The 25,488-nt window shown below is 45.6% G+C and overlaps 1 protein-coding gene across 1 annotated transcript in view; it reads left to right on the top strand.

Moving 5' to 3' along the window:
• The first annotated feature begins 9,681 nt into the window (after positions 1–9,681).
• Positions 9,682–25,488, top strand: part of RPGRIP1 (RPGR interacting protein 1) — a 37,020-nt gene continuing 21,213 nt past the window's right edge. The window contains exons 1-9 of the mRNA XM_082195738.1: positions 9,682–9,784; positions 11,972–12,031; positions 13,091–13,229; positions 14,785–15,092; positions 17,353–17,455; positions 21,259–21,384; positions 22,727–22,832; positions 23,890–23,913; positions 24,024–24,170. Of these exons, the coding sequence (XP_082051864.1) occupies positions 9,697–9,784; positions 11,972–12,031; positions 13,091–13,229; positions 14,785–15,092; positions 17,353–17,455; positions 21,259–21,384; positions 22,727–22,832; positions 23,890–23,913; positions 24,024–24,170 (1,101 nt within the window). The 5' untranslated portion in view covers positions 9,682–9,696. The remainder of the gene's footprint in view (positions 9,785–11,971; positions 12,032–13,090; positions 13,230–14,784; positions 15,093–17,352; positions 17,456–21,258; positions 21,385–22,726; positions 22,833–23,889; positions 23,914–24,023; positions 24,171–25,488) is intronic.

Raw genomic sequence — 25,488 nt, 5'->3', positions numbered from 1 at the left:
TCCTTGTATCTCATTACTCTTCCTATACAGTGGTGCCTCGCAAGACGAAAAGAATCCGTTCCATGATTCTCTTCGTCTAGCGGTTTTTTCGTCTTGCAAAGCAAGCCCATTGACGGATTAGAGGATTAGCGCTATTAGCCCAATAGCGGCTTTTAGCGGCTTATCTGCTGATCGGATCAGCTGATTAGCGGCTTAGCGGCTTAGAAAGAGGGGGGAGGGGGAAAACCAGCAGGAACTCGCAAGACATTGTCGTCTTGCGAAGCAAGCCCATAGGAAATTCGTTTTGCGAAGCACCTCCAAAATGGAAAACTCTTTCGTCTAGCGAGTTTTCCGTCTTGCGAGGCATTTGTCTTGCGGGGCACCACTGTATTTAGTACTGTAGAAGTGTAGGTTTGTTTTAATACTTTTGTATCCCACCTTTCCGCCAGGGAGCTCAAGGTAGCATACATAATTTTCCTTCTCCCCATTTTATCCTCGAGACAACCATATGAGGTAAGTTAGGCGGAGAAAGGCAGTGATTGGTCAACAGTCATCTAGTGAGCCTCACAGCTTAGTGGAGATTTGAACCCTGGTCTCCCAGGCCCTAGCGTGACACTCTAACCACTGTGCCACAGTAGCTTTGCCAGTTTGTTCCATCTTTGTTTTTCTCATGACATCAACTGACTCCCATTCTGACAGCCGACTTTTGTTTCCTTGCTTTCCCCCCTCTTTTTCCTTTGCTTCTAGGAACAAGCAAGGAGCCATGTGGCCGGTCAATGGCTCCCAACCACAAGAAAAACCAAGTGAACTGAATATCTCCAAAAGGGAGACTTTACAGCCTACATCTTCGCATGATTCTTTTTGTAAGGAAACCCAGTTCTTTCCTTTCAGTCGTTCAGAACCCTTTTTCATCTTTATTTCACCGATGGAGACTTGTTTGCTGCAACGTCTGAAACTGTGACCAGAACTTTTGTCTATTTGCTGAGCTAAGTGTCTGTGGTGTATTCTAGCGTAAGTATTTTTCTGGGGAACGTTTGTTTAAAGGTGGATGAGGGCACATGGAAATCTAACCCAAGTTTTAATGTGCTTGGAACGATCGCCATATTGCTATCTCTGCTACAAGAGAGTAATGAATCTCTCTTCCAGACCTCTCTCCCTAGCAGAGGCAGGCAGGCTATCGTCTCACAAACGGCAACCGGAGGTCCACACAGCCAGAAAAGTACAACCTTCAAAGTCAGCTTCTCCTTTTCGCGTGCAGTAAAAGTAATCTCAAACCACAGTTCATAGTCACATCTGTGTTCAGTAAAACGAAAATTTCCACCAAACATCAGTCACATTTTGAACATCAAGGTGACATTTCAGTTCCCAATACGCACGTAACCCCTTCCCAAACTCAAACCCACCCAAAGCTGAAATAAAAATCCGCAAGCAGCTTCCGAGTGAAATGCGCCACAGTTAATTTGAAGCCACCAAATGAAAAGCTGCGTTCGTAATTATTTTGTAATCAACAACACAGCCACAGTCTCAGCAGAGACAGTTCAACAAAGGACAGGTATGAAGCCCACATAGACAGTGTTAATAGTCCTCAATTCAGAAGCTGCAAAATAAGGAGGACCATTTTGCAATCGCACGCATACACTCATTTATCAATGTTCCTCTTAGCCAAAATTAACTAGGGCCAAGTGAGACAAAGGCAGGCAAATAAATGAACACATTCATCGATGCCCCTCATAGACGTAAATTAATCCCGGCCTTCACCTCTCATAATCTGATTTAATCAGCCGTCTTCAAAGGGTTCAAAGCACTTTTTTTTCTAAGCACTGATGCTCTGTTGCTTCGGATGGTGAGACAGGAAGGGAAGGAAGTATGTGAATCAGAGCATCCTTGGTAACTACTGTGGCAGCAGATGCTCCAAAAGGCATGGTTTTTCAATGCACCTTAAGGGAAATTAAAACAACAGCACAACATCAACAACATAAAAAGAGATGATAAAGCCGTGATCTTGCGGGAGCCACCAGGTGACTCGCGAGAGAGCATGGCTCCTAAAAATGGGATGTCCCGCTTAAATCAGGACAGTTGAGGGATATGTGTATGGAGAACCTCTGGCCTGGGGGTCCAGTCTGGCCCTCCAGGTCTCTCTTTCTGGCCCCGGGAGGATCTCTTTAGGCCACACCCCTTTCTCAGCCCTTCACTGTACCCTCCTTGAGGGTTTTTTGCCTGGCTAGAACATACGTTGCTTCTCTCACTTTGGCTTCTAGCCCTGTCCAGTGGGATGGATCCCTACAGAAGGTTAACTGGAGGGAATGTGGTCCTCAGGTGGGAAAGGGTTGCCCATACCTGCTGTAAGGACACTCAGTATTATCCCCCCCCCCCCGCCACAATATTGCAGATGTTAATTGCTTGGTATGAGAGAAAGCAGCCTGCTAGAGAAGCTACCTGCTGAGTGCATGACCCAGGTGAGATTTAAACAAGGAACTGCCTGGTCCCTGGATTTTTGTCTCCCTGAGGCAGTGGGACAGTTCAGACCAGGCCGCCACTGTGCTGAAATTCCTGGAGGGGATCATACTTGCGCCACCTTGGGTCCCATGTTGGAAGGAAGTTGGGGTGTAATAAATGCATGAAAATAAATCCAAATCAAACAATACATGAATGATCATGATAATAATATGCCCCCTATCTAACTGGGTTGCCCCAGCCACTCTGGGTGGCCCCCAACACAACAATAAAAACACAATAAAACACCAAAAGTTAAAAACTTCTCTAAACAGGGCTGCCTTCGCATGTCTTCTAAAAGTCAGGCAGTTGTTTGTTTCCTTGACATCTGATGGGAGGGCATTCCACAGGGAGGGGGCCACTACTGAGAAGGCCCTTTGCCTGGTTTCCTGTACAGTTGTACCTCAGGTTAAGAACTTAATTTGTTCCGGAGGTCTGTTCTTAACCTGAAACTGTTCTTAACCTGAAGCACCACTTTAGCTAATGGGGCCTCCGGCTGCTGCTGCACCGTCGCTGCACGATTTCTTTTCTCTTCCTGAAGCAAAGTTCTTAACCCGAGGTACTATTTCTGGGTTAGCAGAGTCTGTAACCTGAAGCATATGTAACCCGAGGTACCACTGTAACTTCCCTCCTCGCAATAAGGGGACCACCAGAAGGCCCTCGGCGCTGGACCTCAGTGTCCGGGCTGAACGATGGGGGTGAAGATGCTCGTTCAGGTATACAAGTGGTCTCTCCTCTTTTGCTCTAACACCCCAAGTCTCTTTGTCCACCCTGACTTGCTTTTCAAGTCTTCTGTGAGGTGGAAAGTGAGGGATTAATTGCTGGCATGTTAACTGGGTGGCCAACAGCTTGCCCATCTCTCCATCCTTCTGTTGCCCAAAGTACCCTTTCTTCTCCTCCTCCTCCTCCTCCTCCTTGACCCATTAATGAGCTTAGGCAGGCCAGGATTACCAAAGGGATTTCGTCCTTCCCTTCTGGGCAGCGTCTGCCTAACATGACTCACCGAGAAACCAAAATACGGAACCATCGAGAAGACAGCCTCTTAAGTGGTGCGGAAGGTGAAAGCAAACTGGGGCAAAAGCGTCGGAGGGATTGGATAGAGCGCAAAGCCCCATCTCCGTCTCGGCCTGTATAAGCGTGAGCTGGAATCTGATTAATTTCAATATCCGGAGAGGGAATTTAAAATCACAGCATGGTTTGGGCGGGGAGCAGAGAGGAGAAGGTGACAGACAACAGAAGAATTTCTGCCGTGGCAGGTTCATTCCTCTGCATCTTCAGGTTGGGCTGAAAGAGACGTCTGCCTGAAATTCTAGAGCAGGCACCCCCAAACTTGGCCCTCCAGATGTTTTGGGACTACAATTCCCATCATCCCTGACCACTGGTCCTGTTAGCTAGGGTTGATGGGAGTTGTAGTCTGAAAACATCTGGAGGGCCGAGTTTGGGGATGCCTGTCCTAGAGAGATGCTTCTAAGCAGGGGCAGGTGGACTTCGACCTTACAAGATCTTATTTGGGCTTATTCTCCCGAAAACCCTAAGGCTCATCAGCCACAACCCGAGTGGCTGGGGCAACGCAGTCAGATGGGTAGGGTATAAATAGTAAATATATCATCATCATCATTATTATGGAATAGGACATCTCTATTTTCATCGGCGAAGTGCTGGAGGATATGTCTGTCTGTTTAACTAAGGGTACATTCAGATGTGGGAATATCGGGTTAGTTTTGCTGATTATACTGCTTCCACCCAGATTTCTAATGTTCCTTTCACACTGCAGGATGTGTTGTGTTACGTAATTGTGGCTTTTTGACAGATATAGCAGTGCATCATGCTAAATTTCTTTCACACCAGTAGGTGTGGGGGTGGTGTAACAACAATAAACACCACTGGACGATGTCACCGCTCACCTACGCTTTTCACACATGCGTGTTTCTGTTCCGTCATGGTTCCCCCATGAAAATGGCAGGAAAAACGTGTGTGCTGGTATACTGCCCCAAATTTTGTCCCCTCGTTCCTGCGATTTGTTCCCAATTGAGGGGGCTGCAAATGGATTTTTTTCTGGAATCAGATAACACAAAACTGAATGCTAAATGCATGCAATATTCTCTTGGTTTTTCTGGAATGGACTTTGACATCAAGTGAAAGCTCACATATAATGTGGAAATTAAGCAGCAGGGAAGTGTCAGGGAATTGGAATACAGTGGTACCTCGGGTTAAGTACTTAATTTGTTCTAGAGGTCCGTTCTTAACCTGAAACTGTTCTTAACCTGAAGCACCACTTTAGCTAATGGGGCCTCCTGCTGCCGCCGCGCCGCCGGAGCCCGATTTCTGTTCTTAGCCTGAAGCAAAGTTCTTAACCTGAAGCACTATTTCTGGGTTAGCGGAGTGTGTAACCTGAAGCGTATGTAACCTGAAGCGTATGTAACCCAAGGTACCACTGTACTGTAAACTGCCATGTGAAAGCAGACTAACTCAGGCTCATTAATTTCTGCTCACCTTCTCTGAACAGGGCAGAATTAGAGACACTCTTCATTTTTTCTTCCCCTCAGAAACGGTTATCAGCCATTTATTGTCTACCTTTGCAAATCTCCCATAAACAATGTAAATGTCTTTTGAGTTGTTCAGAGCCTGCCATCAGCAATGCAAATGTTTCGTGTTATAACAAAGTGTGCATGCACTTCTTGTGTGAAATTTTGCCCCCTTTCCATTCTTCCAGTGTCCTTTAAAAGGTTTGCATAGTCCAATGTGCCCGCCTAAATTTGCCCAACAAAAAGGATCATTTACCTAATTCCAGACAAGAAGCTACACTAGCTTGTTGCATCAAAACAGCAGAGCTTTGTGTCACCTGAGAGACTCACAATGCAATCCTATACACCAGAGTTACATCCACAATGTGTGTTTAAAGCACTCTATTGCCTCTTTAAACAGTGATGGCTCCCCCCAAAAGAATTCTGGGAGCTGTAGCTTGTTAAGCACAATGAGAGTAGTTGGGAGACACCAATTCTTCTTACAGAGCTACAATTCCCAGAGTTCACTGGGAATTGAGATTGATACCACTCTATTCTACCTTGGTCAGACCACAACTGGAATACTATGTCCAGTTCTGGGTGCCAAAATTTAAGAAGGATATTGACAAGCTGGAATGTGTGCAGAGCAGGGCGACTGAGATGATCAAGGGCATGGGTAGGCAAACTAAGGCCCGGGGGCCAGATCCGGCCCAATTGCCTTCTAAATCTGGCCCATGCACGGTCCGGGAATCAGCGTGTTTTTACATGAGTAGAATATGTGCTTATATTTAAAATGCATCTCTGGGTTATTTGTGGGGGCATAGGAATTTGTTCATCCCCACCCCAAAAAAATATAGTCCGGGCCCCCACAAGGTCTGAGGGACTGTGGACTGGTCCCCTACTGAAAAAGTTTGCTGACCCCTGGTGAAGGGCCTAGAAACCAAGCCTTATGAGGAGCGGTTGAGGGAGTTGGGTATGTTTAGCCTGGAGAAGAGGAGACTGAGAGGAGATATGATAGCCATCTTCCCATATCATAAAGACTGTCACGTGGAAGATGGAGCAAGCTGCTTTTCTCCTGCTCTGGCAGGTAGGACTCGAACCAATGGCTTCAGGTTACAAGAAAGGAGTTTACAACTCAACATCAGAAATTTCTGACAGTAAGAACAGTGGAACAGACTCCCTCAGAAGGAGGTGAACTCCCTTTCCTCGGTGGATTTTAAGCAGAGGCTGGATGACCATCCTGTCCTGGATGCTCTTGTTGAGATTTCTGCATTACAAGGGGCTGGACTGGATGACCCCCGGGGTCCCTTCCAACTCTACGATTCTGTTATTGTGAAACTATTCTGGGAAGCATCTGTGAGTCGGGAGACGTGGAGGACATTCAACGCTATTTGTTACGATGCCCTTTATATACATCCCCTCGACAAAAATTCCTCGATTCCATCCTTTGCTCTCTTTCCAACCAAACTCCTCTTGAGCAAATCTCTATTTTACTGGCTGGCAATAATGCATTTATGACTGCACGGGCTGCAACATTTGCCTTGGCTGCAAGTAAGTTGAGAGCTAGGCACCAAGACAAGTATCAGGGATCTTTGCATTTTTGTATGTTCGCTTTGCTGCTGCTGTTGTTCAGTTTTAAATCAGTTATTTGTATCTAACGTGTTGTGACCAATTGTGACGGCTTATAGGGTAAAGGTAAAGGGACCCCTGACCATTAGGTCCAGTCGTGACCGACTCTGGGGTTGCAGCGCCCATCTCGCTTTATTGGCAGAGGGAGCCGGCGTACAGCTTCCGGGTCTTGTGGCCACCATGACTAAGCTGCTTCTGGCGAACCAGAGCAGCGCACGGAAACGCCGTTTACCTTCCCACCAGAGCGGTACCTATTTATCTACTTGCACTTTGACAGGCTTTCAAACTGCTAGGTTGGCAGAAGAGGGACTGAGCAATGGGAGCTCACCCAGTCGCGGGAATTTGAACCGCCGACCTTCTGATCGGCAAGTCCTAGGCTCTGTGGTTTAACCCACAGCGCCACCCGCGTAACTTTTGACAGCTTATAGCTTTTAGCAATAAATATTCATTCATTCATTCATTCACTATCCTGGGAGTTGTAGCTCCAGCTTACAGCTACATCTTATAGGAAAAAGGCCATTGATCAGTGGCAGAGCATGCAGAAGAAATCCAGCTTTTATTCCTGGCATATCCAGGTAGGTTTGAGAGAGATCCTTCCCTGAAACCTGAAAAATGGACTGTTGAACTGACTTGGTATCAGACAGTCTTGGGCTCCCTGAATTTGCCAAATCCTCTTCTAAAGCCATCCAAGTAGGAGGCCATCGCTGTTTCCTGCAGCAACGAGTTCCACAGTTCAGCCGTGCACTTTTACAGCTCCTCCAGACAGCAGCAATGTGGTAGCCTTGAGGAAGTGGAGCAGAACAACTAAAAAAAGAAATCGGAATTAATCAAACCACTGATGCACTGTTGCTCCGTCAAAGACATGTTGCAGAAGACACCGGCGATAAAACGCAAGTGTGGCGTGCCCGTAAAGACGGGAACTGAAAACATAACAGCCTGGACTGAGCTCTTTCTGACAGATGGCAAGAGGTTTTAGTGGGAGGGGAGAGAAAATCCGCAGTTGCTCTTGCAGGACTGTGTGGGTGGCGAAATCAAGTGCTTCTTCCAGGCCATGACAGCTGGGCGGGGGGGGGGGGATGGAAGAGGCCAGGTCAAGAAACAGAGTGCAGTTATTTCCGCTGCAAGCGAGCGGCTGCAGAGGCAGCTTCAAAAGCATCCGGAGGCGGGAGAGGTCTTGATCTTCAACAAAGTCTCAAAGGATGCTTCGAAGATCACCATTTTGGGGAAAGGATTCAGCCACACACTGGCCAATTTGGGCTGTGCAATTAAAGTTGATTGGGAACTCTAGTGCAGCAAACCTGCCTTCCAAAAGAAAAGGAAAATATGGACCTTTTTTTGCAACGGATGGGGGAAATGTACCTGAAAGCATGGGAAAGCAACTGCTTGAGACAATGTTGCATCACCTCCTTTGGCAAACAAATTTAGAGTGAAGGCTCTGTAAATCACAGGTGTTCTCTAGCTCTCTGCAGACAGGTGGTCTGGGAGCAACCTCGGGTCCAGAAAACCCCTCTCTCCCTCTCTCCCGTTGAACTCTATCTCTTTGTCAATACGGGGCTGTGTTTTCCACTAAAATGAGTATGCATTTCTTTATGAAAAGGAAATATCTAGCCTGCCTTCCCACTATAAACAAAGTGGATTCTATCGAAAGTTTAAAGGGCTTAGCCTTAGGGAAGGCTGCATAGCTCAGTGGCAGAGCATCCGCTTTGCATTCGTAAGGTCCCAGGTTCAATCCCCGGCGTCTCCAGGTAGGACTGGGAACGCTCCATGTCTGAAATCCCTGGAGAGCTGCTGCCAGTCAGTGTGGACTGTACTGAGCTGGATAGACCCAACTGGCTGATATGTTTGTTATGGGGCAGCTACCTCTGTTTCCTAAACACAGCAGACTGAAACCACACTACAGTGATACAGTACCAGCAGGTGCCGTGGCAATCAGAAAAATCAATAAAAACATGGCTGCTAAGGAAATGTTTGCGTCGTGTGGTTAACAAGGAAGGTCTCAGGCATGTCCTTTTCTACAGCAGGGATCATAGAATACACTCTAAGTTAATTTTAGAGCATAGAATCGCAGAGTCAGAAGGGACTACAAGGATAATCTAGTGCAGAGGTTTCCACCCTTTTTGAGTCCACGGCTCCCTTTACCAACGTCATTCTTTCTGCAGGACCCTCAGGAGCCTAGATGTGCCACCCCCTGCCTGCAGAAGTGGCAGCGTCTCGCCCCTTTCAGAACAACCTGCCTTGTGGAGTCCCCCCCCCCCCAGCCTCCTCTCCTCTCCCCTCTCCTTGGGAGTCCTCCGGACAACCGCTGCCCCTGATCTCTGAGCTGCACCCCTCTCCTGCCCCAAAGAGAGGTGCCTCCTCTCACTGCCCCACAGGGACCTCGGAAGAGGATATTCCCAACCTTAGTGGCCCAACAGAGACTGGCCAAAGGTGAATGTGAGGCCAGCACTTTACCTTGGGAGGCAGCAGGGGCAGCAGCGGGCACTCAGCTTCCAGGCAGGCCTTGCACACAGCAAGCACAAGAAAGGCCAGTACAGTACTTGCTTGCCCTCCTCTCACTAGCCTCCATTCCCAACAACAAGGGCTGGTGGACTGGCTGGCTGGGCTCCCTCGCCCACTTGCTTGCTTACTCCGAGGCAGCCTTCACTCCTGGCAACCAGCACCCCCTGGCCAGCCCCAGAGGCACCATTCGCCTGCGAAGCTTGTAGCCAGGGCTGCTGCAACAAACAGCTGTGCAAGCCTTTGGGAGGCAGAGATGCAAGAGGGCATCAGGGGAGGGAAGGAAGGAAAGATGGACAGAGGCCAGTGTTGCCCATGGCACCCCTGACCATCGTTCAAGGCACCCCAGGGTGCCACGGCACACTGGTTGAAAACCACTAATTTAGTCCATCCTTCTGCAATGCAGGAATCTTTTGACCAAAGCAGGGATTGATCTCACAACTCTAGAATCCCAAGGTATGTGCTGGGGTTCTTGAAACCTTTCACCACTTGGAGTCTGGGGTGTGCCTAAGAAAGCCGCCGTGCTCCTTCCAAAGCTCTCTTCCTAAGTCCCATCTTTGTTATTTCAGGTTTGTTCCAGGCCTCCTTCCCAGCCATGTCGCTGCTTGTGTTGGACGAAACAGCAGGCGATCTGCCAGTCCGAGACACCAACCAGAAGCCCTCCGTGATTGCGGCTATACAAGGTCAAAATTTGGTTGGGGAGGAGTGGTTTTTTAGGGCATTTGCTACAATAGTTGTGCTGCTCACTCTGAAACTTTCATAAACAGAACTGCGAATGGAATTCAGATTCCGTGTCAGGAAAAGTTTAATTCTGCAACTGGAATAAATTATTTAAATCCGCATCGATTTGATCATTTTGGGTTGTTATTACCACAGTCATGCAAAGGGGTAAACTTTGCAGGATACTGAAATTCCACCACTTCTTGACCCATGAATTTCCTGATCTGTCCCCTCTTGTAGATCTCATTCAGTTTAATCATATTTCGACAGATTGTCTTTGCGGCCCAAAGGCCTAGCAACTTTTCTTCCTTGCTTCCCCTGCTCAAGGAAGCTTAAATTCCTTAAATACTGCATTCTGACATTTCCACAGTGCAATACCGGAAATTGAAGGTGTCCTTTGCTGCACAGATAATATTTGCAAAGAGTGTGGTGCAATGTGAAACTCAGGTTGAAATTCTCTCAGTTTCACTTTTGGTCCTGCCTTTCCAAGCTCCCTTCAAGACGTTTGAGCATCTCCCTTGATGCAAGCTCCCTTCAAGACGTTTGAGCTGTGTGCAAGCAGAGCATGAACATGTAGGTGTATAGTGATGAATTCAGGGCTATAGCTCAGTAGGAGAGCATCTGTTTTGCATGCAAAAGGTTCCAGAGTCAATCCCTGGCATCTTTAAGTAGGGCCAGGAGAGTCTGGAACCCTGAAGAGCAGTTGCTGGTCAAGGTAGATAAATGGTGCAATTGTTTGGTTCAGCACAAGGCAGCTTCCTATGTTGCTGTGTTTCTAGAATTGGAAGGAAGGTTCTTTGAAAAAAGGGCTCAGAAACTCCCTCGTAGCTGGACAGGCTAAGAGGGTATGGCCCTACAGGGTAAAGGGACCCCTGACCATTAGGTCCAGTCACTGACAACTCTGGGGTTGTGGCGCTCATCTCACTTTATTGGCCAAGGGAGCCGGCGTACAGCTTCCGGGTCATGTGGCCAGCATGACTAAGCCGCTTTTGGCGAACCAGAGCAGCGCACGGAAACTCCGTTTACCTTCCCGCCGGAGCGGTACCTATTTATCTACTTGCTCGTGCTTTTGAACTGCTAGGTTGGCAGGAGCAGGCACCAAGCAACAGGAGCTCACCCCATCGCTGGGATTTGAACCTCCGACCTTCTGATCGGCAAGCCCTAGTCTCTGTGATTTTACCCCACAGTGCCACCTGCATCCCTTTCCCTACAGGGTACCCTTATGCAAAAAGAGGGTTGGTAAATAAAGACAAACCCGCTTTCTTTTGTGGCATGCCAAGAAGTATAGCGGGGGGGGGGGATAGTCTACCGTGGCAGTGGCAGCGCAATACTTTCCTTGCCCTGGCTGCTGGCAACCCACATTACGACACTGTGCCCGCCGCCCCCATCTCTGAGCTGTGCAAGATTCCAGGGGTTCCAGTCGCTCACCCAGGGTTTGTGTTTCCTCCAGAGAATATGAGGCACAGCGGACCCTGTGGTGTCTTTAGAATATATGTTTTATTTATGCCTAGGTGCAACCTGAGTCTACGCTGTACAGGATCACAGCATCAGCACACACAACCAAAAGGTGTTGCTTTTCCCATAAACCCAGAAGCCCTGGATTCCAGCAGAAATCAGACATGGTTCTCTTGCCTCCACCTTCTAGCTCACGTAACTCAAAACTCCTCTGTTTTTCTAACTATCAGCAAGCTGAGGGAGAGAGGCTCCCACCCATTTGTCATCTGGCACAGAGTTGCTTCCTTTGTTATCTTAACAACCCCAACGTAGGTCATTACCTCGCCAGGAAGCTAGCCTGGCTATTCCAGGAATTTGAATCCTTGCTTAGATCACAACACTTCCTGGATGCAGGAATTCGAAGGAGGCCCCCACGTATATCCTACCTGCCCCAAACTCTTATTACTATGTTGTTATGCAGTGGGTTTGTCTGTGCAATTCTTTCCTCGGTCTCCCCCTCTCCATGCATAAACCCATGTTCTTTATGCAAGAATGGCTTTATCTATTGATAACTCTACTCTGTATTGTTTTTAATATTCGGTTGGAAGCTGCCCAGAGTTGCTGGGGAAACCCAGCCAGATGGGCGGGGTATAAATAATAAATTATTATTAAATTATTATATTATTATCTCTATCTCCAAACCCCCTTTCCTCCAGATGTGTCATCTTCTGCTGTCCTCCCTGCCAAATCCCAAGGGTTGAAAACATGGATGAAAGGTAGGCAAGGTCATGAAATTCACTGTCTTTATGCGTCGTATCAAACTTTTCACATAACCACTCCCTCTAATAGCAAACCCCATTGGTGCGTGACAAGAAAAATTGAGATGAAGCAGGAATACTGAGAAACAAGATGGAAGTGTCCACCTGACTGGGGAACTTTGAGGTTTCTAGAAGTACATATTAACTAGGGTTGCCGTATTTCAAAAAGTGAAAATCCGGACAACAACGTTGTTGAAGCCTTTTTTGGCAAGTTTTTGAACAATTTTTTAAAGAAGGTCACCCAAAACAACTCTGCCAACATGGGTTGCCATACGCCTGGATTTCCCCAGACATTTCCCCGATTTCCACCTGGACACTGCTACCTACAGCGGTACTCAGGGTATGTTCAGGATATTCCGGACATATGGCAACCCTATATTAATCCTCCCCCAACTGTCCAATGAGAATTGAGCATGGTCAGCTGAGCACAGGATGTTGAGTGTGTTGGAAAGGAAAAGGGGAAACTGAGGTGACGATGCCCTAACTTCAGCTTTTTATTGCTTACAGTATCATTGAGGAGAACATGGTTGGCCAACAAGAACCTTGTATCCTTATACATAATAATTCCCATTATGAAGAGAGCTAGCATTATGTAGTTAGAGTGTTGGGCTAGGACTGGAGAGAGCTAAGTTCAAATCCTCCCACAACCATGAAACTCACTGTGGTCTTAGGCCAGTAACTCTCACCACAGCCATTTTTAGGAGCAGACAGCCCAGGTGGCTACCTGGAGCCCTGGACTCTGGGGGGATGGAGTGCCTGGCCTAGTACAACTAGAGGGTGAAACTTAATTTTGGCAAATGTATTAAAAACCATCAGCTTACAGCCATGTTTGACCTCCACCCAATACATGGTTCTACCCTCCCAGCCTAGTTAACATTTGCAGAATCACCTGCAAAGGCCTGAAGACCGTCATGAATGACGAAATCTACAAGATTTCTGTAGGGGGAGAAACTTCTTCCTTTGTTAACAGACCACATAGCTGATGATGTTCTTCCCAATTCTTTTGCTGCTCCCCAGCATCAGGTTCACTGGCAAGGACTCGGCGCCAGATCAACCGAGTGAACCGCACAGAGCTAGAGGACGGGTTCTTGCGACTTCACGATGAAAATCTGCTACTTAAAGAGTTTGCCCGGAAGCAAGAGGACAGGATCAAAAGGTATCGGGAGTAGTAGAAGAAGAGGAGTTTGGATTTGATATCCCGCCTTTCACTCCCTTTAAGGAGTCTCAAAGCGGCTAACATTCTCCTTTCCCTTCCTCCCCCACAACAAACACTCTGTGAGGTGAGTGGGGCTGAGAGACTTCACAGAAGTGTGACTGGCCCAAGGTCACCCAGCAGCTGCATGTGGAGGAGCGGAGACACGAACCCGGTTCCCCAGATTACGAGACTACCACTCCTAACCACTACACCACACTGGCTCTCACACTGGAGCAGCTGGTATTAATTTAATTGTCATCCGTTGTCAGAGTATATTATTGTGCGTTGTCCATTACTCACAATCAACTGACTGATGGTTCAGTTAATTGGTGTTTTAAATCTAATGTCTTGAAGAAATGACTATAGTAAGCTAGAGTTCACACCCAAGACCAGCTTCAATGTGCCAAACAGTAATAAAGAGAATGTTGCTGAGTCTACATAGGTGCCCATTCCCTCACCACTGATCAATCCCAGCCTGTCATCATAGTTCAGAGTAGTCTATCGTCTCCGTAAACCACAGCCCTCTCTCCTCTCCCACTTCCCGACCACCCTAATCTGGGTGGTGGCAGTTGGGTTTTGTGTTATATGTCTAGTTCGGTCGATAAAACTGGAAGTGTTGCATTAATTAAGATCAATTGAGCCGATGCTTTCCTTTGTTCCATGAATGCCTCTGTTCAGTGAAGACTAATGCTACATTCTGCCACCAGGTGTCGCTGTCGTGCTAACTGTGTTCTCTGTGTGCATGCTGAAGCCATGAGCACCATGGTGGCCTCTAGTGGCAGAATGTAAGCATTGCAACACTGCAAATTAAAAAAAACACAAACCAACACGACAGGAAGGGGCTTCAGTCTAATGAGCATTTAGACTAGCCGTCACACAAGTCTTTGCGATAACAGAAAACACATATTCAGATTGCACCATCAACACACCATCTCACATCAGCCATATTTTCCCAAGTCTGATAATAATGATGATGATGATGATGATGATGATGATAATAATAATAATAATAATAATAATAATAATAATAATAATAATATAATAATAATAATAATAATAATAATAATAATAATAATAATAATAATAATTTATTTATACCCCACCCTGGCTGGGCTTCCCAGCCACTCTGGGCGGCTTCCAACAAAATATTAAAATACAGTAATGCATCAAACATTAAAAGCTTCCCTAAACATGGCTGTCTTCAGATGTCTTCTAAAAGTCTGGTAGTTGTTGTTTTGTTGTTCTTTTTGACATCTGTTGGGAGGGTGTTCCACAGGGCGGGTGCCACTACCGAGAAGGCCCTCTACCTGGTTCCCTGTAACTTAGCTATATCTGGTTACTTCTATCTTTCTTTCTATGACCCCTCTCTGAATCTTTTTCAACATGATTTGGCCTTCTTAAATGGTGGTGCCCACAACTTGAATCTCAAGCGTGGTCTTACAAACACCAATTACAGAGGATGTATTATTTCTCGAGAATGCCAAAACTGGATCTTTCCCTCCTTTTGCTCTATCAGGATGGGAACCAAACTATCAAGGCTCAGCCACGAGCGAATGCAAGTTGACGGGAGACCCGGGAGCTGGATCCGAAGCTCTGGAAGAAACCTGGACCTGGAGGAGGACCTGGAAGGGACTCGGGAGAGGGTTCGGGAACTGGAGAGACGAAATGAGGGTCTAAGGAACCGCCTGCTCTTCTACAAGCAGCAGCTCCAGCTGCAGAGTTTGGGTCGATACGGCCCTTACGGCTATGTCTCTCCCAGGGTAGACACAGGACTTCGGCGGGCACACACAGCCACTGGGCGAGTGCCTGAGAAAGTACGCAAAGGTAAAAAGAGCTTGTGGGAGGTATTGTGTTCATCGGCAGGGAGGTTCTGGGCTGAGCAGTGTTTTTGCAATGTTAAAGGACGCATAATGAGTGTCAGGGACTGGCAGGATGCTGACGGGTGGGCAACAGTTGCACTAATGTACAGGGTATGGGAAAGAAGTAAGACGAATTGAGTACAGGGCAGCAAATATGACCTGGCAGGTGTTACTAAAACTCAGTGGGATGATGCAGAAGTCCCAGCAAAAGAAGAATGGATACAAAAACTTATGGGATACACAGAAATGGCATAACATACTGGAAAAATAAGAAATCAAGATAACAAACTTTTTATAAAAGAATGGAAATTGTTTATTGAATATTTACAAATAAATTGTAAATAGATAAGAACACTGGCAGGATTATTGTAATAACCTGCAATTTTATAAGAGTATATATTGAAAGTAGATGAATAAATGAGCAAATTCAGTTAATTTGGATATGCAGAAAATATTAAAAAATCAATTTAAGGAACTGCAGAAAGAGGAGGAAGGAAGCCAAGTTTTGACATGTTAAAATGATTATAAAATTATTGAAATGTATAAAATTGAAAATCATACATAAAATATTTTTTAAAAAATAATAATTATAAAAGAAACTTAGTGGGATGATACTCATGACTGGAATGTAGGAATTGAGAGGTATAACCTGTTCAAAAGGAATAGATGAAACAGAAAGGGAGGAGAAGTGGCATTACATGTAAAGGATGTGTACGCTTGTGAAGACCCAGAGCATGGAAGGCAGGTTGAGAATATGTGGTTAGATTTGGAGGAGAAGGAAACAACAGTGACTTTGTTGTAGATATCTGCTAAGGACCTCTAAGCCAGGCTGAAGACTTGGATGAGGCATTCTTGAGAAGATGAGCAAACATTCAAAACGGAGAGATGTAGTAGTCCTGGGAGACTTCAATGACCCCAGTACCTCTTGCAACTCAAATTAGGCCAAGAATGCCAGGTCTAGCAACCTCTACCACATGTGGTGGACCTGTGGTAGAGTGAAGGGCTTCTGTGAATTAATTTACTGTACAATGAACTTAAAAAATCTTTAAGTACACTTTTCCAAAAAAAAACCCCGAAGCCTTTCTACTGGGATTGACAGGGAAGGAAATTAAAAAGAAAGATAAAAATCTTTCTGTATGTCACGACGGCTGCAAGAACTATCTTGGCTCAGAATTGGAAAACAGATGTAATACCTACCATTATGGAATGGCAGGTTAAAATGATGAATTACACAGAACTGGCCAGAGTATCAGGAAAACTACGAGATCAGGACAAACAGAAGTTACAAGAAAGCTGGAGTAAATATTTGGTGTATATAAGAGACAATTGTAAAAGACACTGGCAGGGTTAGAATAACTCTTAACAGTGTATGGTAAAAATAAAGTTAAATATACAGAACAGGCAATGTTAGAAAATATATGATACTTACCGAAGGGGTGGAGGGAAGTCCGAAGCTCGGCAGAGCTAAAGATAAATATGTGATGAATGTATGTTTAATGAAAAATATATAAAAAAAATTATTGGGGGAAAAAGAAAAAAGAAGGTCTAACAAATTCCTCAATTCCCTCGCTGACAATTTCATTTCGCAGAAGGGTGGAAGAAGCAACAAGGTGTCAGCGACTAGCAGTAGGGGTGGGGGGACTCAGGAGAGGGGGGCAGTGAATTGTGGGAAACCGTACCAGCCAGGAGACAAGAGTCCGAGGCAGGGGAAGCTTTGGAGCTGGAGGTGGGGCGCAGGATGGATCAGAAGAGGAGGAAGAGGCACTTCAAGCAAGTGGAGGGCCGGGTGCTTCCCCACCCTCTCCTGCGCCAATGTCTCCCAGAACCAGGAGGGAGCTGAAGGGAGAAGAGCAGAGGCAGCTTTCACACGGGCACAGTCTCCAGCTGTGTGCGTGCAGCCCATAAACTGAGGGAGAGGGAGTGAGCGTCTGTTGCTGCAACTGTTCCACAGAGCACAGACCTGGGAATAGTTGCCTAGATGCTAGAGTGGTGTGCAGAGTTATTTGAAGCCATAAAAACAACTGTAAGTGTCCACTTTTAACAATAAAGAGTTAGCTATCTTCCATGTGCATTCCTTTGGCCCATGACAGTAGACTTCATTGAAGCAAATCGCGCTGGCTTTTCGTGGACCCTGCTGGTTTTTCTCTGTAGAATGTGCGACCCAACAGGGCATGGGCTGAGGCGCATGATGTGTTGCTCGTAATTATTTATATTTTTTGGCCCAGCAGGAATGCGGGTTCAAGGGCCGGCGGTCAGACCAACCCACACAGCTCCTGCCCGCTATGGCGATCACACTCTGGAGGGATCTCGAGTTGAGACGGAGAGACTGTGAGTCTTGCCTGCCCATCCTACCCTCAACCATTTGGCCATTGCGATTTTTTTTTTCTTTTCTTTCGAAATAATTTTTATTTGGTTTTACAAGTATAAAATTATGACAATACAATCATACACATACACATTTACAGATTCCTCCGAATCTCTGGACTTCCCATCTCCCCTTCATGGTTCTCATTCTTAAACCTTTTCTGCTGCATCTTTTCTATGTTTTATATACAGTGGTACCTCGGAAGTGGCGTAGCGTGGGTTGTCAGCACCGGGGCAAGGCAAGTAATTTTCGCCCCCTAACCCGTGGATTTGCGCCCCCTAACCCTAACCCCCAGATGTTGCGCCCGGTGCGGCCACCCCCCCTGCACCCCCCACGCTACGCCACTGTACCTCGGGTTACATACACTTCAGGTTACATACGCTTCAGGTTACAGACTCCGCTAACCCTGAAACAGTGCTTCGGGTTAAGAACTTTGCTTCAGGGTGAGAACAGAAATTGTACTCCGGCGGCGCGGCAGCAGCAGGTCCCATTAGCTAAAGCAGTGGCGTTATATGTCAGGGATGTGTATACCTGTGAAGAGATCCAAGATTTAGATCCTCAAAGCCAAAGTGAGAGCATTTGGGTCAAAATTAAGGGAGAGAAGAATAACAGAGACCTCATTGTGGGAGTTTACTATAGATCCCCAAGCCAAACGGAGGACATAGATGATGCCTTCCTGGAACAGATGGCCAAGCATGCAAAAGGAAGGGAGATAGTAGTAATGGGGGACTTCAATTACCCGGATATTTGTTGGACGTCAAACTCAGCCAAGAGCATAAGGTCAAACAGATTCCTCACTGGCCTTGCAGACAACTTCATTGTCCAGAAAGTGGGAGAAGCAACAAGAGGAACAGCCATTTTAGATCTGGTCCTAACCAATGTTGATGACCTGGTTAGTGGGGTAGAAGTGGAAGGATCATTAGGCGCGAGTGATCATGCTCTTCTGAAGTTTACTATACAGCGGAAAGGAGCAGCCAAGCATACTAGGACTCAAGTTCTTGACTTTAAGAAAGCCGACTTCATAAAACTTAGGGAAGTGCTGGGTGAGATCCCATGGACAACAATACTAAAAGGAAAGGGAGTTCATGATGGCTGGGTGTTTGTTAAGAGGGAGATACTAAAAGCACAACATCAGGCAATACCAATGAGACGGAAACATGGAAGGTGCCTAAAGAAGCCAGGGTGGCTATCTAAAGAACTTTTAACTGAATTAAGATTAAAAAAGGATGTGTACAAAAAATGGAAAAGGGGGGAAACCACCAAAGAGGAATTCAAACAAATAGCCAGCACGTGTAGACACAAAGTCAGAAAAGCTAAAGCACAGAATGAACTCAGGCTTGCTAGAGAGGTTAAAAGCAACAAAAAAGGCTTTTATGGGTATGTTCGTAGCAAAAGGAAGAACAAAGAAACAATGGGATCACTCAGAGGAGAAGATGGTGAAATGCAAACAGGGGACACAGAAAGGGCTGAACTACTCAATGCCTTCTTTGCCTCAGTCTTCTCCGATAAAGAAAACAATGCCCGACCTGAAGAATTTGGAGCAAATGATTCAGCAAAGGAAACACAGCCCAGAATAACTAAGGAGATAGTACAAGAATATTTGGCTAGTTTAGATGTATTCAAGTCTCCAGGGCCAGATGAACTGCATCCAAGAGTATTAAAAGAACTGGCAGATGTGATCTCAGAACCACTGGCAGTCATCTTTGAGAATTCCTGGAGAACAGGCGAAGTCCCGGCAGACTGGAGGAGGGCAAATGTTGTCCCTATTTTCAAAAAGGGGAAAAGAGAGGACCCAAATAATTACCGCCCAGTCAGTCTGACATCAATAGCAGGGAAGATTCTGGAGCAGATCATTAAGCAAACAGTCTGTGAGCACCTAGAAAGGAATGCTGTGATCACCAATAGTCAGCATGGATTTCTGAAAAATAAGTCATGTCAGACTAACCTGATCTCGTTTTTTGACAGAATTACAAGCCTGGTAGATGAAGGGAACGCAGTGGATGTAGCCTACCTTGATTTCAGCAAGGCATTTGACAAGGTGCCCCATGATACTCTTGTAAAGAAGCTGGTAAAATGCGGTCTTGACTATGCTACCACTCAGTGGATTTGTAACTGGCTGACTGACCGAACCCAAAGGGTGCTCATCAATGGTTCCTCTTCATCCTGGAGAAGAGTGACTAGTGGGGTGCCACAGGGTTCTGTCTTGGGCCCGGTCTTATTCAACATCTTTATCAACGACTTGGATGATGGACTCAAGGGCATCCTGATCAAATTTGCAGATGACACCAAACTGGGAGGGGTGGCTAACACCCCAGAGGACAGGATCACACTTCAAAACGACCTTGACAGATTAGAGAACTGGGCAAAAATAAACAAGATGAATTTTAACAGGGAGAAATGTAAAGTATTGCACTTGGGCAAAAAAAATGAGAGGCACAAATACAAGATGGGTGACACCTGGCTTGAGAGCAGTACATGTGAAAAGGATCTAGGAGTCTTGGTTGACCACAAACTTGACATGAGCCAACAGTGTGACGCGGCAGCTAAAAAAGCCAATGCAATTCTGGGCTGCATCAATAGGAGTATAGCATCTAGATCAAGGGAAGTAATAGTGCCACTGTATTCTGCTCTGGTCAGACCACACCTGGAGTACTGTGTCCAGTTCTGGGCACCACAATTCAAGAAGGACACTGACAAACTGGAACGTGTCCAGAGGAGGGCAACCAAAATGGTCAAAGGCCTGGAAACGATGCCTTATGAGGAACGGCTAAGGGAGCTGGGCATGTTTAGCCTGGAGAAGAGGAGGTTAAGGGGTGATATGATAGCCATGTTCAAATATATAAAAGGATGTCACATAGAGGAGGGAGAAAGGTTGTTTTCTGCTGCTCCGGAGAAGCGGACACGGAGCAATGGATCCAAACTACAAGAAAGAAGATTCCACCTAAACATTAGGAAGAACTTCCTGACAGTAAGAGCTGTTCGACAGTGGAATTTGCTGCCAAGGAGTGTGGTGGAGTCTCCTACTTTGGAGGTCTTTAAGCAGAGGCTTGACAACCATATGTCAGGAGTGCTCTGATGGTGTTTCCTGCTTGGCAGGGGGTTGGACTCGATGGCCCTTGTGGTCTCTTCCAACTCTATGATTCTATGATTCTATGATTCTATGATTCTAGGTTAAGAACAGTTTCAGGTTAAGTACGGACCTCCGGAACAAATTAAGTACCGTATTTTTTGCTCTATAAGACTTACTTTTTCCCTCCTAAAAAGGAAGGGGAAATGTGTGTGCGTCTTATGGAGCGAATGCAGGCTGCGCAGCTATCCCAGAAGCCAAGGCAGCAAAAGGGATTGCTGCTTTCACTGCGCAGCGATCCCTCTTGCTGTTCTGGCTTCTGAGATTCAGAATTATTTTTTTTCTTGTTTTCCTCCTCCAAAAACTAGGTGCGTCTCGTGGTCTGGTGCGTCCTCAAGAGCAAAAAATATGGTATTTAACCCAAGGTACCACTGTAATTCCATTGTCTCCATAGTACTTGCAACATTACAAGTGTTATTGTAATCCTGCTAATGTTTTCATCTGCTTACAGTATGTCACTGTTTTATATACATGTCATTATATTGTAAATCACTTTGAGATGGGAAGGAATGACATAAATAAATAAATAAATAAATAACGTTAATGCATGCAAATGTTAACTGGATCATCTCCTCTTCCCACTTTCCCAAGGACAATGAGCTGGAAACGGAGCAGCTATTTTTGTTTTCTTCCTTTCAGTACCCAGAGCCTGGTCCTTGCAGCGTTGGAACTGGATCCTGAGTCGCTGAGTTCCACACATGGCAGAGATACGGACCCAGAAAGCGCCCGCTCCCTGCAGCGCCACCTAGAGGTCCGGGAACGCCGGTACAATGCCTGCACAATGCTTCATCCACAAGGCTTATTTGGTCCATGTTAAATCAGTCTCTCTAGCTCTTGTTTTAAGGTCTTCTCAACTCTTGTTCCATTTCTCACCAAAACACTTAAATCAAACTTAATCCGTTCCGGAGAGAACCAGATTCTGAGATGTCAAAGTATATATTTTCGGGCTTGAGTTTAAAACGGGGAAAACCAAACATGACTCGTTGATAAGATATAGAGGTTTGTAAACTGGGAGTGTTGACATGTGTTTTAATCTGAGTTTTGGCTTGTCATTGATCTTAATTATTTTTGAATGTTGTTTTTCATGGGTTATTACTGATAATTTTATTGTTTTATTTACTGTAAACAGTTTTGAGATTGGGTGTTTTACTACATGGTACATGTACCTACGTGGTACATGAATTTTGTAAAATAAATTAAACAAACCTTTATTTTAACTTCTTGGTTCATCAGGAACATAAAAATTCAGATACAGTGGTACCTCATACCACATACGCTTCAGGTTACATACACTTCAGGTTACAGACTCCGCTAACCCAGAGATATTACCTCGGGTCAAGAACTTTGCTTCAGGATGAGAACAGAAATTGTGCAGTGGCAGCACGGCAGCAGCAGGAGGCCCCATTGGCTAAAGTAGTGCTTCAGGTCAAGAACAGTTTCAGGTTAAGAACAGACCTCCGGAACGAATTAAGTACTTAACCCGAGGTACCACTGTATCTGTATGCAATAGCAGAAATGGCTGGAAAGTATTTTGTTACAACCACGCCCCACCCCCCACCCCAATTTATTAACCTAAAGTAGTTTCCATCCCTTTTTCTTCTCACGAGGGAAGGAGAAAGGAAGGACGGATAAGTGCTGGCCGGTGGATTTCAAATTTAATCCTGGTCTCTTTATCCAACACAGACCTAACAAGACAATCTATTTCTTTTTGATGATTATTTAAAATCTAATTTTATTAATACCAAAAGTTCAGTACAAAGTAGCTATTTAAAACACACCAGAATAAAAGAAATACTTTTAAAAAAACTACAGTAATCTAAAGAGGAACAGGGGCAAAAAGAAGAAGGAAAAAAGGGGGGGGAAGAGTGAGAGAAAAAGTAAAGAAAATGGGAAAAGATAAAAAGACTTCCAGTTCTCTGTCCGTCAGCTAAATATAGTATTGACATCCAGCTATTCTATTTTCTATAAGCCAATATTTTTTTTTTTCAATCTTCAAATCCAGACATTACAAGCTCATTTTCTCTCTTAGGTAAAAAGTCTGCAAGAAGTTTCCGGTCCTTAATAAATGTCAGTAATCAACGCCTATTTGTCTGTTTTGCTGTTCCAGAGCCGCCATCCAGGAAAACGTGGAGTTGATTCATCTGCAGAAGCTTCTGAGAGCCAAGAATTCAGAACTGGTGGTAACCAAAGCCCAGTTTGCTGGCTTACAGGAAGTGAGTCCTGCCACGTAGTCAAATGCAGCCCACTGGGTTTCACTCTCTGGTCCCTGGGCTTCTCCCCAAGCCAAACCATTTCACACAGACATACTGCTTATCTTCTGAGCCCTCCCAAGCGATGCAGGCCAGTGGCAACTTGGGGCCGTCAGAGGCAAAAGTGGGTGGGATAATGGATGTACGTTTTGCCTTTGTGCAGTAGGCTAGTTCTTACACACACACACACACACTCACAAGGCACCTCGCTCTCTTCTCCATCGAAGCAAGGAAGCGTCATTATCAAAATTCTAGGGCAAAGTCTAGCAAGGCAAAAACACTTGCGGTTGGGGAAGGAAGCAGTGCTAGTGAAGGCCACATTTGAGCCCTAGACCTAAGGTTCCTCATCCGTGATCTCAGCGATATTTTTAGTTGTGAGCTTTGCAACGGTTTGTGTTTTTTGCAGATCGTTTTCAGAGCGTTTTTAATAGCTGTTCAGATCCAGCCCAAATTATTTAAAAACAGATTGTGAGGGAATGTGAGGGACCCTGATCCCCACAAACTACTGTTGCACGCACACCACATGACTTCCCCATAAGATTCCTGGGAACTGTTGGACTTCCGGTCCGCTGCAGAGGAGAATGGCGGTGTGCTAAGTGTCGTCCGTGACAGAGCCGGCAGAAAGGCTTTGAGGGCAGCGATAGAGCTCAGTGCACCCCCCCAAAAAAAAAACCCCCACGGGAGAGTGGGGACCTGAGGGCTCCAGCGGAGTGAAAAATGCATTCAATGATTCAATGATTTGACAGTATAGAGCAAGGGTCAGCAAACTTTTTTAGCAGGGGGCCGGTCCACTGTCCCTCAGTCCTTGTGAGGGGCCGGACTATTATTTTTTTTTTGGGTGGGGGGGAATGAACGAATTCCTATGCCCCACAAATAACCCAGAGATGCATTTTAAATAAAAGGACACATTCTACTCATGTAAAAGACTCCGTTTTCCTTCATATATGTGACTTCCGACAAGGAAGGTACTTTTTTCCTCATCCACCCCAATAATCCAGCCCTTTGCTTGCTATTTCTCCAGGCTTACGAGACTCAGCTCCAGCAGGTAACTTTCTCCAGTTCTGTTTGGTGGTGGCGGCATTGGGGGATTGGGACTCCACAGTCCCTCAAGGCTCTAGATCTCATGAATCTTTCCCTTCTTCTTTGCTTCTCCAGAACCAAGAGGCATTGAGGTCAGCCAGCGAGGCCTTGCTAGCTCAGGTCGAAAAGCTGAATGCCCACCTCAGGGAGGAGAGTCAGAAGGTGGCAGCCTTGGAGAGCCAAGTAGAAATCCTTTCTCCACTGCAGGGAATGCTGGAAGATGTAAGTCGTGTCAGAAATAATCCAGAACAAAATGCTTCTATCATACTTCTCAAACTTCAGTCTTTTATTTTTATTGAAACCATTTCTATGCTGAGATATACAGTGCTTTTTTTCTTTAAAAAGGGGGTACTCTCATTTTTACTCAAGAAAATCACCATTTTATAGTTCAAATTGGGGAAAATAAATACAGTAAATGGACAAAAGTACAGAGATTCACAAAATGTTTAGAGGTACAGGTATGTGTACCCCTGTGTACCTCAGAAAAAAACAACAATGGGGATATGTGTGATATGCCCCTGAGATATCTGTCAGGTGGTACATTTTTGAATGTTGAAGTCTGGACATTGGCTTAATTTCTGTTGTAGGAATTCTAAGGTCTCAAATATATAATAAACGTTGATAATTGCACAAGGAAAACACACATACGGTGCTTTTTTCTTTTAAAAAAAATGTTTAGGGGGTACTCTCATTTTCCTTCTCGTATTGAAATACTGCCCTTCAATGAGGCCAAACTTAGATTCACAAAATGTTTAGGGGTATCCGCACCCCTGCGTCCCCCCAGAAAAAAAAGCATTGCATAAGTATATAAACCACATGTCTAAACAGTACAGGAGAGCAATCCAAAAACAATCTTGGCTCTCTTAAAGACTCTAAATATTTCCTCTGCCTCCTTAATCCCTCTTGCCTGAGAACACATAGGCAGATAGCAATCCGGGGATGTTCCTGAAGGGATTCCTCTCCTATATCTACAAACCTCCTTCGTATTAGTTGTCATTGTTTGCCCAGATGCTCTGCATTGAGGGATGTGTGACAGGCATCTTTATTGTCGTATCAAATGCTAATGCTTTGTGTAAACTGTGTCTGGAACCATGGAAAAACTTGCTAAATTCTCAGGAATATCACACCTTGGCCTGCCTGAGCCACAGCAACCCTACCTTACCTATGATGCCATTTTTGACTGTTTGTAGAGGGGATGTGCTTCTTCTCCGTGCCAAAATGCAAACCCTTAAAAGAGATGTTTCTTCTTGGTTCTGGGTCTCTCTAGCCTCCTTGCTAGGAGAGGAGGGAACTCTGTTCCAACACAAAAAATGAAGATCTGCCTTGCTGTCACTGTTTCCTGCCTCTATCCATTCATCTCTGACCTATCATGGACTTAGGCGGACTCAGTCCCCTGGGGAGTTGAGCAGCAAAAGCCAAACACCCCAATTTTTCTATATCGTTTCCAAAGAAGGATGTCAGTCATATATATGATTTGAGCTTCTTAGCTGCATTTTATGTTTCCTTTACGTTTGACAAACCTGGGACCTTCAGCATGTGA

This window comes from Podarcis vaucheri (assembly GCF_965113315.1).
Source record: "Podarcis vaucheri genome assembly, chromosome: 13".
NCBI classification, from domain to species: Eukaryota; Metazoa; Chordata; class Lepidosauria; order Squamata; family Lacertidae; genus Podarcis; species Podarcis vaucheri.
Note: the sequence above shows the minus strand (reverse complement) of the source record. Positions and strands in the feature narration are given on the sequence as shown.